The sequence below is a fragment of the Myotis davidii genome, unplaced genomic scaffold (genome assembly GCF_000327345.1).
Source record: "Myotis davidii unplaced genomic scaffold, ASM32734v1 scaffold494, whole genome shotgun sequence".
Taxonomy (NCBI): Eukaryota; Metazoa; Chordata; class Mammalia; order Chiroptera; family Vespertilionidae; genus Myotis; species Myotis davidii.
The window spans coordinates 886,725-901,501 of NW_006285480.1; the positions used below are offsets into that span (position 1 = coordinate 886,725).

General features: G+C 37.6%; 1 protein-coding gene across 4 annotated transcripts in view; it reads left to right on the forward strand.

Moving 5' to 3' along the window:
- Positions 1-1,815: 1,815 nt before the first annotated feature.
- MPP7 (membrane protein, palmitoylated 7) overlaps positions 1,816-14,777 on the forward strand; it is a 240,166-nt gene continuing 227,204 nt past the window's right edge. For all 4 annotated transcript variants that reach the window (XR_001512606.1, XM_006756156.2, XM_006756157.2 and 1 more), the window contains exon 1: positions 1,816-1,989. Coding sequence is in view for 3 of the 4 variants with exons in the window: in XM_006756156.2 (XP_006756219.1) it covers positions 1,953-1,989 (37 nt within the window). In the remaining variant the exon portion in view is untranslated. The remainder of the gene's footprint in view (positions 1,990-14,777) is intronic.

Consider the following 14,777-nt stretch of genomic DNA (forward strand, 5'->3'; position numbering starts at 1 on the left):
CTGCCTACCCACATACATACATATATATTGCCCTAATTGTAGAAATGTGTGTGAATATACATTACAAATTCTAACCATCTCCTCTTTTTTTTTCTCAGCAGCAATACAAAAGTAGAATAATTAAATGCATTCTTTAAATTATGTATGGTCTGTTTTTTACTCTCTTTGTGTTTGCATTTAGGAAGGAACATTTTTATGTAGTTGAATTTTTATTCTGATTGTTAGAATAATTTATACAAAGCAAAGCAGAGTTGCCTTTTAATTATTGGGGGAAACAGCTTCAGTGATGGCCATTAATGAAACTTTGCTTTTTCTCTCTTATTTTCTTATTTTTAGTTTATTTGGTATTTAAAATAATTGCCCTCATTTGTAATTAACACTCCTCTCCATATGGATTTATATGCATACTTTGACTCTGTCAACCTTTGTAATAAGAGCAAACAAAATTCAAGTCATTGCACCAGATAGTCTCTGGTCTAATGTAGTCCATTTGATGGTGACTTTTTTCCTACGAACATTCACTTTGATAATTAAAAAGCTAATTTAAAAGGCTTTAATAGAATTTTACAGTTTGGACTTTTTCCGGTGAAATTTGGCAAGCTCATTTGTTATTCTGTAATGTGAATCGTCAATTTAAAAGCGTTAGAATTGAAATGAGGTAGGTTTTGGGTGTTTACAATGTTTGTTGTTTTTTTAATAATATATGTTAAAATGGACTTTTAAATTACTGAATTTAAAAGAACTGGGGAAAATCCATTAAAAAAGAACTTAAACACATTGTTTAATTCTGATTTCTAAAAAATGTAAATGCAGTCTATTTTCCATTATTAGGCAGCAGTGGTCTAAATTTAAAACACATGGTCTCCTTCTAGGTGTCAGGACAATAGATTTTAATCTTGCTTCTCTCTTTTATGTTTACATTTTATAATCTCATTACCTGAAGTAGACAACTCCAGTCATAATAGCCAGCATTTTTTATTTGCTTGCTATGTGCCAGTTGTGTTCTGCGCCTTATCATATTTAATTATCAAACAATTTTAAATTGCTGATATCTTCATTTGCCTACAAGGAGTTTAAGACTTAATAAGATTAAATAACTTATCCTAGATAACAGAGCTCCCAGGATTTGAGATTAGGCCAAACTCTAGAGTAATTGCTCTTAGCTACTATATAGTAGTACCTTTATACTATTTAATTTGGGATACACATTAGTTAAAATAGTTATTGAAAATTGATATTTTTCAAGATACACCAAAGCTTAGTTTTTACTAAATAAATTTACTATTGTATATTAGCTTGGATTGTTAGACTTACTTTATGAACACTTCTGTAAATCTATAATAACATCTTGCTTCAATTCTAGTATTTTTTCAAAGGTTATTTGCAGTTTTAAGTTAGAGAACTCTGCAGTTGTTATATTAAGATGAGCTCTTTTTAAAAATTACTATTAGTTATAAGTTGTTGACAATTTATAGTCTCTGTTGTACATTAGAAATGTAACTTAGAATTATGATTAACAGAGGGGAGGAATTTTAGAATGGTATTGGCTTACAAAAGCTTCTCTACTTTCTCCATCTATGCATCCTCAAACTAACAGTAAAAATCTTTTAAGGGAGTCTTGATATATCCATGAAGAACTTTCGTATTTTTAATTAGAAATGTCACATCAAAATGGACAACTCTCACACTTAATATTTGTACGTAACATGTAGAAAAAATTCTGGAAAATCCTAAAGTGTGTTGGAATATGAGTTAGTTACAGAATGTTGCAATTGAGTAATCTTTGTTTTTATTATTATTTTAAACTGTTTCTCTTCTTTGTAGAAACGGCCTGTGCGATATATAAATCTTGGTAGACAGCGTGGCTGCAGGCTGTGGAGCTGGAATTCCCTGCAGCTTTCTGAGCCGAGAACGTTGGTCTGGAGTGCAGCATCCAGCCTGCAGGCTGCATCATGCCAGCCTTGTCAACAGGACCTGGGAGTGACACAGGTATGTGAGCCCAAGAAGGCCACTTTCCTCCCATCTTTACTTAAGTTTTCCTCTTCACAGTGAAAACCAGTGTAGCTGTAAGCAAGTGCAAGCAGGTCCTGCTTGTTCTGTAAACAAGACGAGGGGCATAAAATCAGTGTAGCCTTCCCAGATAAAAGTTATCAAAGGGCATTGGCTGCTGCTTCCTCTAGGCAGTGGTGGCGGATGCTGATCCGCTCGTAATTTCTCTTGGAATAATGTTATTTATTTATATTTCTTTAAAAAATGTTAAGTATTTTTTAAACACACAGAAAAGTGTGGTGGACACAACAGTCACCCCTTACCTGAGGAGGATATGCTCCGAGACCCAGTGGCTGCCTGAAACCGCATAGAATAACAAACCCTATGTGTACTGTTTTTTCCTATACACACATACCTGTGATACAGTTTAATTTATAAATTAGGCACAATAAGAGTTGAATAACGAGGACTAATAAAAAATTGAACAATTATAGCAGTATACTGTAATAAAATTAAATGACTGTGGCATTATTAAGTAGAATTAGAGTGACTTGGACATAAGCGCTGTGAGGCTGTGGCAGTCACTCTGAGAACTGAGACGGCTACTCAGTGACAAACGGGTGGGGAGTATCTCCGTCGTGGAGACACTGGCCCAGGGGGTGATTCATGTCCCGAACAGGACAGAGAGGGATGGCACGAGATTTCATTACGATATTCAGAACAGCAGGCAATTTAAAACAATGAATTACTTATTTCTGGAATTTTCCATTTAATATTTTTGGACCATGGTTGACTGTGGAAAGTGAAACCACAGATAAGGGGGAGACTGCTGTCCAGTGACATTCTTATTAACTTTCACTCAGATTTAATAACAGATATAAACTTTTTGCCGTACTTGCTTCAGACTTCTCACTTTTTTCTTTAAGAAACAAAACATTATCCCTATCTCATTCTTGCATTTTCTTTCTTTCTGTAACCAGAGTTAAAAACTAGTCAAATATGTCATTAAAGGATTCAATTGAAACAAAAAGACACATTTCACATTATTATCAGTTGTAAGATTTGTTGATACTTAGAATAAAGATTTCCAGGAAAGGGAAAAAAATTCGTGCTTATCTGTCCCTGTGAAATGCCCTGCTGCTGCCCTGATTCAGGGAGTAGGGTGAGGCTGCGGTCAATGCCCCTTTGAAGTCCTTTCCTGGGATTCCCCAGAATCAGCTCTTTTAAAAGATTCTGAGACCCTTCCTAGAACTTTTAAAACAGAATGTGAGTGGGTTGAGGAGCTACGCCATGTATTTTGAAGACCCATCAAAAGAAGTGGTGTCTTGGAGTGTGACTAACAAGAAAAGTTCTGTGTGTCGCACTGAACAGACTGAATTCGGTTCTGTTAATACCATTCTATAACCAGGTGAAATGGCTACCTCAACTGGACAGTTACTGGCACCACAATATTTATAAAGCTGAGTCACAAATTTGATTTTGTGTCATATTATGTTAATTGGCATTTTCATTTGTACTACTTGCAAATACTATCTTTGCTATTTAAAGCATATTTGCATTTATATTTGGGCAAGTTTCATCTCCTTTTTATCCATCAAGAAGGGTTTTTTTCTGACTGTGATTTATACTGAGGATTAGTTTTTCTTAGGAAGTGACTTTGATTTTTAAGTTACATAAAAATATTTTTTTTCAAGACATAACTTGGTAGCTAGCTTCTCTGGAAAATTCTTTCTTCTTTCAGTTTTTACATAGTCCCACGTTATGTTGTACTATATAAAATGAATGATTTGACTTTCCATAGTGGCTTCGGAAATTATAGATAAAATTTATATGAATCAGACATTTACTATTGTTGTGTAATGAATTTAAGTTTTATGCCTTGGTATGCACCAAAAATGCCTTAGTTTAATTGAATGCAAAATAGTGTAGCTTACATTAACTTAGGGAGTGATTAAAATGGAGTATTTATAGTTTATGAGGCAGTTTGGGTGTCAGTCATGAAAAAACATAGGCTATTTAGAATTTGAAAAGGACTTTTCCACACATAGTCGCCTCACTTGGTGCAAATTTAAGATGCTGATGTGACTCACCCTTGGCTTTGTGATATTTTTGACCTGTACATCTCAACAAGGTTTGAGTCTGGCAGGAAAGATGTCTGTTCCAAGAGTCACACTGCATTTAGGGAAGCCCAAGGTATGGTGTACCCATCAGCTGGTGAAGGTTTCCTTGTAGTTTCTGTGTAGCCATCAGGGGTCATGTATGCCATAAGCAGTGTTGCTTAGCAATGTCGTTGCTGTTGTTCTCATTATCAGTCCTCCGGGGGGAACAGCAATGGCGAGCATAACTCAAGGGCGATGCCCATGTGGCAGGAGAGTGTCACCTGACTAACAATGCAATATTACACATGTAGGAAAATGCTGTCAACAAAAACTCCTACCATTTTCTCCTCTTCTTCCTTCTGCTTAGTTCACTAAGCAAAACAACTTTGAATTCCACAAGTAATGCATAAAATGCTCTCATCAAAGATACCTAGATAAATAAGGAAAGGGGTTCTTACTACACACCCTTTCCGTAATTTCCTTGTCTGTTTCAGTTTGAGGGTGTTCTTCAAGAATTTTCTGTACATTAGACACTTATGTATGTACCTAAGTATATGGTTTTATGTATTTTTTTCTTTATGTTTAAATCACAGATTCTATTGTTCTCTATGGATTGTTCTATAACTTTATTTCTATACCAAGTAATGTATCTTGGAGAGGTATTTCATGGGAGGAGTGTGTGTCTATATATCTATCTATATATCTGCCTCTACAGACATCTATATATCTGCCTCATTCTTTTAAGCTAATAGTGCATTGTTTCCCATAGTGTCACAATATAGTGAACCAGACTACTGGTAATGAAAACCCTGGTTTTGGTCCTTTTCTAATATTTTGGTAGAAAAGATGTGCACATTTAATAGATGCTGTCAAATTGTTTTTCAGAGTGGTTAAACCACTTAATCCATGGACTGCAGTAAAAATCCTTTCCCCTGAGTTGGAGGAGGCTAAAGTGGGGATAAATGGTGAGGGAAGGAGACTGGACTTGGGGTGATGAACATACAACGCTATAGATTGTATACCTGAAACATACATAATTTTATTAACCAATGTCATCCCAAAACATTCAATAAAAAAGAAAAAAAGATCCTTTCTCCACATTCTTGCCAAGATTCTGTGTTATCAGTTTTTATATATATGTATTTTTTACCAATTTGATGGGGAAAATATGGTATCCATTTGTTTAATGGCCATTTATTCCTCTGTGAATTGACTGTTCACATCCTTTCCCCATTTTTTATTGGCTTATCATTTTCTTACTTATTTTTCAGAATTTCTCTATTTGTATTTTGTATATTAATCTTTTGGGTTGAACACCATTTCTTACGGCCAGTCATTGTATTTTCTATATATGCTAATTATGGCTAATTCATTAGTTAAGTTATTTACATATAATGTATTTTTATTGATTTTTTTGTTGTTATTTATTCTTTGTTATCAAGAGAAATATTTTTAACATTTTCCCTTGGTGGACAAAAAGATCCAAGATGGTGGTGGAGTAGGTGGTAGCTACACTCATCATCTTCTGGGACAAAACTGGAATAACAATTAAATTACAGAACAATCATCTCATATAACCAACCGCAGAGTAGTTGAAGAGAAGTCTTATAACCAAGGATTTACAGAGGAAGCCAAATCGAGACTGGTAGGAAGGGCAGATACGGGAAAAGTGCTGGCCCTGCTCCATGGGGGACAGATGACATTCCAGAGGGATATCTCAGCAGCTGGGGTTCCCCATGAGAAGCATGGGACCTAAAACCCCAAGTCAGGCTCTCCAACCAAGATCACCACAGCCAGGAATAGGTGTTCCTACAAAACATCTGGTTATGAAAAGCTTCAGTTTCCATCAGCCAGAGAGATGAGAGTCTGCTAGAGACACAGGCACCCCCTTAAAGGGCCAACACATACAATTTCATTTGAAGCCACTTACCCTTGGGCTCCAGCAGAGGGAGGGCAGAGTGGATTAGAGTCAACTGAAGAGAATTGAGGGTGTGTGGCTCTAGGGAGAGAGCTGAAGGGACAGCTGCCAGGATCCTTGTGTTGAGTCATTCCCTCATTCTGCAGATGCCATCTTTCTTGGGTGGAGTGCTCCTCTCTGGTGTAGCGTCAGCCTGGGGGAAAGCAACAGCCCTACCCTCTGGACTCTATTTTGACCTACCCTGTGGAGTTTATGGCCTGCTGAAGAGTACAGCCAGGCTCTTTTAATGACTGCGCCTAATAGGCTGCTGCCTGGCAGAGGTAGGTGGAAGCAGATCTTGGGTGCCTTTTGTCTTTAGCTCACCTGCCTCCGGGCACCGTGATGATAAAGCTGGACGTGGTGTGCAGCTTGGTTCTTCTCATGTGCAGCTAGGCCCAGTAGATGTAGCCACAAATTATGGATTGCTTGGAGCCCCAAACAGGTTACTGAGGTGCAGTCACATGCAGCATCTTGTGTTGTCCTGCACCAGAGTTTCTACCAAGAGGCCCAGAACCATCATACCCAGTGGCCAGCTTCAGACAACATCACAACAGGATGCAATAAATGCATAAGCAGCAGGTCCAAAGGGAGATCTCGGCAGGCACCAACCTTGCTGAGGGGAAGTCCTCTTTATGTGGTCAGCACTTGAAAAGCAACTCACACAACATGGTTGAGCTTCAGCTCATAGCCAGCCTGAGGTAGACAAAATGAGGAGACAAAGAAATAGGCTCCAAATGAAAGAAATCTCCAGAAAAAGAGTTAAATGAAGTGGAGGCAAACAATTTATCAAAGTAATAATGGTAAGGATGCTCAACAACCTGAAAAAGAAGATAGAAAGCATAAAAAAGTACAAGTCAGAAATGAAGAACAACATCTGAAATGAAGACTTCACTGGAAGGAATAAACTATAGGTTTAGATGAAACATCAATTTGGGAGACAAGATAGAAAAAAACACCCAATTAGAGCAGCAAAAAGAAAAAGAAATTTAAAAAATGAGGATAGTTTAAGGGACCTTTGTGACAACATGAAGCATAATAACATTTTGCATCATAGGTATACCATAAGAAGGGAGAGAACAAGGAATTAAGAAAGTATTTGAAGAAAGGACCAAAAAATTATCTAATCTGGTGCAGGAAAAAGACACACAAGTCCAGGAAGTGCAGAGTGTCCCAAACAAAATGGAGCCAAGAGGCCCATATCAAGACACATCATAATTAAAATGGCAAAAGCTAAAGACAAAGAGTGAATCTTAAAAGCTTTAAGAAAAAGACAGTTAGTTGCCTAAAAAGGAGCTCCCATAAGACTGTCAGCTGATTTCTCAACAGAAACATTTTAGGCAAGAAGGGATTGGCAAGATATATTAAAAGTGATGAAAAGCAAGGACCCACAACAAAGATTACTTTACTCAGGAAAGCTATCATTTAAAATTGAAGGAGAAATAAAGAGCTTCCCAGACTAAAAAATGCTGAAGCAGTTTTGTTTTTTCTTTAAAAAAGTTGTTTTCTTTATTGTTGAAAGTATTTTTAGTATTACAGATGTACCCTTGAAGGATTTTTTTTTTCTTTTTAACCACTTGCTGGAGACCAATTCCAGCATGACAGCAGGGCTGAATCTGGGAATGGCTGATGGCATTTCGTGAAACCTGAATAGGATATATTAAATTGATTGTTGGCTGCCAGACAGCTCAGGGCATCTTAATCTACATATTATTGCCTCTTACTGGCTAAACACCTGAACAACCATAGCCGAATTCCCCCATTCTGCCAATGCTTGTGTATACCCTTTGAAGTGTATATGTCTGACTCGCCTCAGGACAAATTGTGTTAATAAAAAGCATGGGGTCTGAGAGGAGGAGACCTTAGGCCATTGGTTCTCAACCTTCCTAATGCCACGACCCTTTAATACAGTTCCTCATGTTGTGGTGACCCCCAACCATAAAATTATTTTTGTTACTACTTCATAACTGTAATTTTGCTACTGTTATGAGTTGTAAAGTAAATATCTGATATGCAGGATGTATTTTCATGGTTACAAATTGAACATAATTAAAACATAGTGATTAATCACAAAAACAATATGTAATTATATATCTGTTTTCTGATGGTCTTAGGCGACCCCTGTGAAAGGGTCGTTCGACCCCAAAGGGGTCGTGACCCACAGGTTGAGAACCGCTGCACTAAACCAATATTACAGGAAGTGTTAAAATGCTTGCTAGAAGAAAAAGCCTGGCCAGCATGTTTCAGTGGTTGAACGTCAAAAACCAGGAGGTTACGGTTCCATTCCTGGTCAGGGCACATGCCCAGGTGGCAGGCTCAATCCCAACTAGGGGGGGTGCACTAGGCAGCCGATCAATGATTCTCTCTCATCATTGATGTTTTTGTCTCTTTTTCCTCCCTTTCTCTCTGAAATCAATAATATTTATATATGAAGAAGAAGGAGAAATAAGAGGAGGGAAGGGGAGTTGAAAGAATGAAATGGCAGTATATAGTTACCCATCAATAATAACTTTTATATTTATGTATATATGTATGTATGTATGTATCTATGTATTTATTTATTTTTAATGCTCACCCAAGGATATTTTTCCCATTGAATTTTAGGGAGAGTGGAAGAGAGAGAGAAAGACAGAGGGAAATACAATATGAGAGAAACACATCTATTGGTTGCCTCCTGCATGAGCTCTAACCAGACCTTGGGCTGGGGAGGAGCCTGCAACCAAGGTACATGCCTTTGACCAGAATTGAACCTGGGATTCTTTGGTCCACAGGCTGATGCTCTATCCACTTAGCCAAACCGGTGAGGGCAATAATCACTTTTAATGTAAACGGCTTAAATCAAAAGGCATAGGGTAGCTGAGTGGAGAAGAAAAAATGACCTACATATATATGCTGTTTACAAGAGACTCTGAATGAAAGATACACACTAAAAGAGGTGGAGAAAGATATTTCATGCAAATGGAAAGGAAAAAGAAGCTGGGGTAGCAATACTTATATCTGACAAAATAGAATTTAAAACAAGGCTGTCGTAAGAGACAAAAAAGCCTCCTACATAATGATAAAGGGAGCAATCCAATAAGGGGATATAACCCTTGTAACCATTTACTAATATACACCCAGCATAGGAGAACCTAAATGTATAAAACAAATCTTTTTTTTAAAATCCTCAACCTAGGAGTGAGGATATTTTTTCCATTGATGTTTAGAGACAATGGAAGGGGGAGAGAGAGGAGAGAGAGAGAGAGAAACATTGATGTGAGATAGACATATCGATTGGTTGCTTCCCACACAGGCCCTGAACCTGCAACCCAGGTATGTACCCTTGACCAGAAATTGAATTCCTGACCCTCCCATGAACAGGCTGACACTCTACTCATTGAGGCATGCCCACCAGGGCTGTAAAGCAAATTTTTTAAAAAATATATTTTTATTGATTTCAGAGAGGAAGGGAGAGGGAGAGAGAGATAGAAACATCAATGATGAAAGAGAATCATTGATCGGCTGCCTCCTGCATGCCCCACACTGGAGATCGAGCCTGCAACCCAGTCATGTGCCCTTGACTGGAATCGAACCCGGGACTCCTGGTTCATAGGTTGACACTCAATCACTGAGCCACGCTGGCCAGGCTTCTGGCTTGAATTCTTCAATTAAAAAAACTAGTTGAAAAAAGATATGAAAGAGGTTTACTTCTTTCTAGCAACTTCTGGGGCCGTTTTAGAATGATGTGGACAGTAATATAGTCATAGTAGGGTATTTTATCACCCCATCAACATCATAGATCTTCCAGACAGATAATCAACAACAAAATGTTGGCCTTAAAGTGACACACTAGGTCAAGTAGATTTAATTGATATCTTAGAGCATTTCACCCCAAAGCAGCAGAATATACATTCTTTTCAAGTGCGTCTGGGACAGGTTTTCTAGGATAGGACACAAAACAAGTCTCAATAAATTTAAGAAGATTGAAATCGTATTAAGCATCTTCTCTGACCATAATGGTATGAACCTAGAAGTCAATCACAAGAAAGAAACTGAAAAATACACAAAGACATGGAGGCTAAATGACATGTTACCATTCAATGAATGGGTTAGCAGTGAGATCAGGGAAGAAATAAAAACATACCATGAAATAAATGAAAATGAGAACAACCCCAAATCTTTGGGACACAACTAAAGCAGTTCTAAGAGGGAAATGCATAGCATTCTTGGCCTAGCTTAAGAAATAAGAAAAGTCTCAAACAATCTAACTTTATATTAACGAAACTTGAAAAAGAAGAAACAAAGCCTCAAGTGAGTATAAGGATGGAAATAATAAAGATCTGAGCAGAGTCTAAAAAGATATACAAAGGGACAATGAAACCAAGAGATGGTTCTTAGAAAAGATAAAAAAGAATGACCAACCTTTAACCAGACTCGTCAAGAAAAAAATATGGAGGACCCAAAAGAATAAAATCAATTGAAAGAGAAATAACAACTGAGACCAAAGGAATACAAAGGAATGTAAGAAAATATTATGAACAACTATGTGTCAACAAATTGGACAATCTGGACGAAATGGATTAATTCCTAGAAACATATTATCTTCAAAAACTGAATCTAGAAGCATCAGAGACTCTTTATAGACAGATTACAACTAGTGAAATTGAAGCAATAATAAAATTTTTTTTTTAAAAAAAAACCCCAACAAACAAAAGTTCTGGTCCAGATGGCTTCACTGGTGAATTTTACGCAACATTCAATGAAGAACAACTGTCCTTCTCAAAGTGTTCAAAAAAATTCAAGAGTAGGGAAGACTCTCAAGCTCATTTTATAAGGCTCACATTAGCCTAATTCCAAAACCAGATAAACACACTCCAAAGAATGAAAATGATAAGTCCATTATTCATGGTGAGCAAAGATGCAAAAAATCCTCTACAAAATATTAGCAAACCCAGTGCAGCAATACACTGTAAAGATCATACATGGTGATCTAGTGGGATTTATTCTGGGGATGCAAGGTTGGTATAATATCTGCAAATTAAGTAAATCAAGATTATTAGGCATGTGGTTTCTGGTTCTGTGTGAACAAAAAGCACTATGTGATTTGGCATTTGGATACCCCCCCCCCTTTTTTTTTGGAATAGTGTACTTTCCTGTACATAGAACTTATGCTTTTAAAAACTGAATCAGTACACTTATTCTTGTCCTTGTCCCAGCTCAAAAAACATTTATGGACTAAGTGAAAAAGTTCTCTTTATGTAGCATGGGGTCTTTTGGTTATAAACAGAAAAATCACTACATGGCATTTCCTCACAAAGGCTCTGAGAGGTGCAGAGTGTGTCTCAACTTGTCCTATGAGTAGTTTCCTGCAATGATAAGGGAAGAGCTGCTAGCATAGGCTCGCAGTTACTCTCCACATTGCATGTCTTTGCTGATACAAGGAGTTCAACAGAGTCATTTCATATGGGAGTTTTGCCATTTTGTATTCATTGTATAATATTTGTTTCATTTTGAGGCTTATTTTATAATCTTTTACAATAGTTTGACTTATGTTTTAGCTATAAGGAATGTAATGTTTGATGATGTTTATGTAGTTTATTTTAAATTTTTAAAATTTTAAGTATATATAATATAAAATTTACCATTTTAGCCATTTTAAGTGTACAATTTAGCAGCATTAATTATATTCAAAATGTACAAACATCACCTGTATCTATTTCCAAAACATTTTCATCATCCCAAATAGAAACTCTGTTTTAAGCAATAGCTTCATCTGCCCCCTCTCCCCCACACACTCGAGATATATATATATATATATATATGTGTGTATATATATATATTATTGATTTCAGAGTGTAAGGGAGAGGGAGAGAGGTAGAAACATCACTGATGAGAGAGAATCATTGATTGGCTGCCTTCTGCAGGCCCCCTACTGGGGATCGAGCCCTCAATCAGGCATGTGTTCTTGACTGGAATTGAACCCAGGACCCTTCAGTCTGCAGGCTGATGCTCTCTCCACTGAGCAAAACCAGTTAGGGCTCTAGATTTTATTTTATTTTATACGAGGGGCCCAGTGCACAAAATTATGCAACAGTGGGGTCCCTTGGTCTGGCCTATGGGATTGGGCCCAAACCAGCTCTCTGACATCCCCCGAAGGGTCCCAGATTGTGATAGGGCACAGGCCAGGCTGAGGGGCCCCTGGTGCATGATTGGAGCTGGGGAGGGACACAGGAGGTTGGCCAGCTTGGGAGGGACCGTGGGAGGGCTCCAGGGTATGTCTGGGCTGTCTTGCTTGGTTCCAATTGGCTGGACCCCAGCAGCAAGCTAACCTACCGGTTGAATTGTCTGCCCCCTGGTGGTCAGTGCACATCATAGTGAGCAGTCTTAGCATATCATTAGCATATTACACTTTGATTGGTTGAACAGACCACCGGACACTTAGCATATTAAGTTTTTATTACATAGGATATTTCATGTAAGTAGAATCATAACAATAATTGGCCTTGTGTAACTGACTTATATCACTTAAAATGTTTTGAAAGTTCATCCATCTTATAGTATTTATCAGCACATTCCCTTTCCTAGTTGAATAATATTCCATTATATGAATATATTGCATTTTGCTTATCTGTTTATCCATGCTAATTCTTAGTATGCCTGAAGAATGCATCCTTCTGAATTTTTCTTTATTGGCATAATATTGCTTAACACATTTTATGATAGTACTTTGTTTTACGTTTTTAGCAGGATAATAAAGAGGGCACTTGAATAAAGGTCAACTATATTTCAATAATTATAATAATATTAAAGAATTATTCTGCCCTCTTGCACTGTTTCCTCAGAGGTTTGGAGCTCAGCATTTGGATAAGGCCTTTCTTGCTCCCCCCAATAGTCTCTTTTCATTATTATTTTTAAAATAATTCTTTATTGTTGAACCCCCAGTGTCTCTTAATCAGAAGATCATGTCACATTAAGTGACATTTAAATTAAAAGGAATATTTTTTGGTGTTCTTTTTATGAAATAAATAAGAAGAGTTATATTGGGAGTCTATTTTTATAACCCAGTTTCCCACATATGCTTGTGTGTAATAATGCTGATTAAAATTAGCTAATCGCTAGGTTTTATATTGTGATAACCTTCATTGTCACAAAAGAAATTTATGGGGTTCAGTCCTAAAAAGGACTTAGTGACAGTTTAAGAGACCTTTATGGATTAGGGATTGTCTTGGTGCATTCCAGATCCCTGTTGCTATATAATTGTTCAACATTAAAATATTCTTTTCACTTTGCTAATATGAACATTTAGTGGGCTTAGATTGCTTTTGGAATTTGTCATTCAAAAGGTTTGACTCTTTCTTCCTTTCGAAGACACCTTGAGGGATGCATGGTCTGCAGTTATAGTGAAAATGGAGCCCTGGCTACTGTGGCTCAGTTGGTTGAGCGTTGTTCCATGCACCAAAGGGTCATGGGTTCAATTTCCAGTCAGGGTACATGACCAGGTTATATGTTCCATCCCCGGTCGGGGAGCTTATGGGAGGCAACTAATTGATGTTTCTTTCCCACATCGATTTTTCTCTCTCTTTCTCCCTCTCCCTTCCTCTCTCTAAAATCAATAAAAACATATGCTCGGGTGAGGATAAAAAACAAAACAAGACAAAAACAAGGAGATCAACCCAAGGAGATGGTTTCAGTCAGTGTAGATGAAATTAAATAGCATCACACAGCTATTGAAATCTTGATAAAAATTTTAAAATAGTTAATTTGCCAAAACTCACATTAAATATTAAACTTATTTTTCTGATGTATACACATGAACCTCCTAAATTTTTAGAATACTGTTCAGGAAGCTGAAGTGAACATATTTTATTTTTTATTGTTTAAAGTATTACATATGTCTCCTTTCCCGCCCCCCCGTCTACCCCTCCCTAACCACTCCCACCCCAGAGCATGCCCCCACCGCTCCAGTGTCTGTGTTCATTGTTTATGCTTATATGCAAGTCCTTTGGTTGATCTCTTACCTCCCCCTGCTTTCCCTCTAAGGTTTGATGGTCTATTTGATGCTTCTCCGTCTCTAGATCTGTTTTTGTTCATTAGTTTACATTGTTCATTATATTCCACAAATAAGTGAGATCATGTGATATTTACCTTTCTCTGACTGGCTTGTTTCGCTTAGTAGAATGCTGTCCAGGTCCATCCATGCTGTTGCAAATGGTAAGAGTTTCTTCTTTTTTATAGCAGCATAGTATTTCATTGTGTAGATGTACCACAGTTTTCTAATCCATTCATCTGCTGATGGGCACTTAGGCTGTTTCCAAATCTTAGCTATTGTAAATTATGCCCCTATGAATATAGGGGTACATATGTCCTTTCTGATTGGTATTTCTGGTTTCTTGGGATATATTTCTAGAAGTGGGATTACTGGGTCAAATGGGAGTTCCATATTTAATTTTTGAGGAAACTCCATACTGTTTTCCATGGTGGAGGCCTGGGGTGGCCAGGAGCGGGGCAGGCTATAAGGGTTCAATGGGAGAATAAAAGGGGATATAAGTAATACTGTCAACAATAAAGATTTAAAATCTCTTGGCAGGGGGGAAGAGTGTGATCTTCAGCCCTACCAGTGTGGAGCAGTTGAGTGTTCACTCACGAATCAAGAGGTCGCAGGTTTGATTCCTGGTCAGGGCACATGCCTGGGTTGTAGGCTCCATCCCCAGTAGGAGGCATGAAGGAGGCAGCCAACTGATGATGTCTCTCTCTCA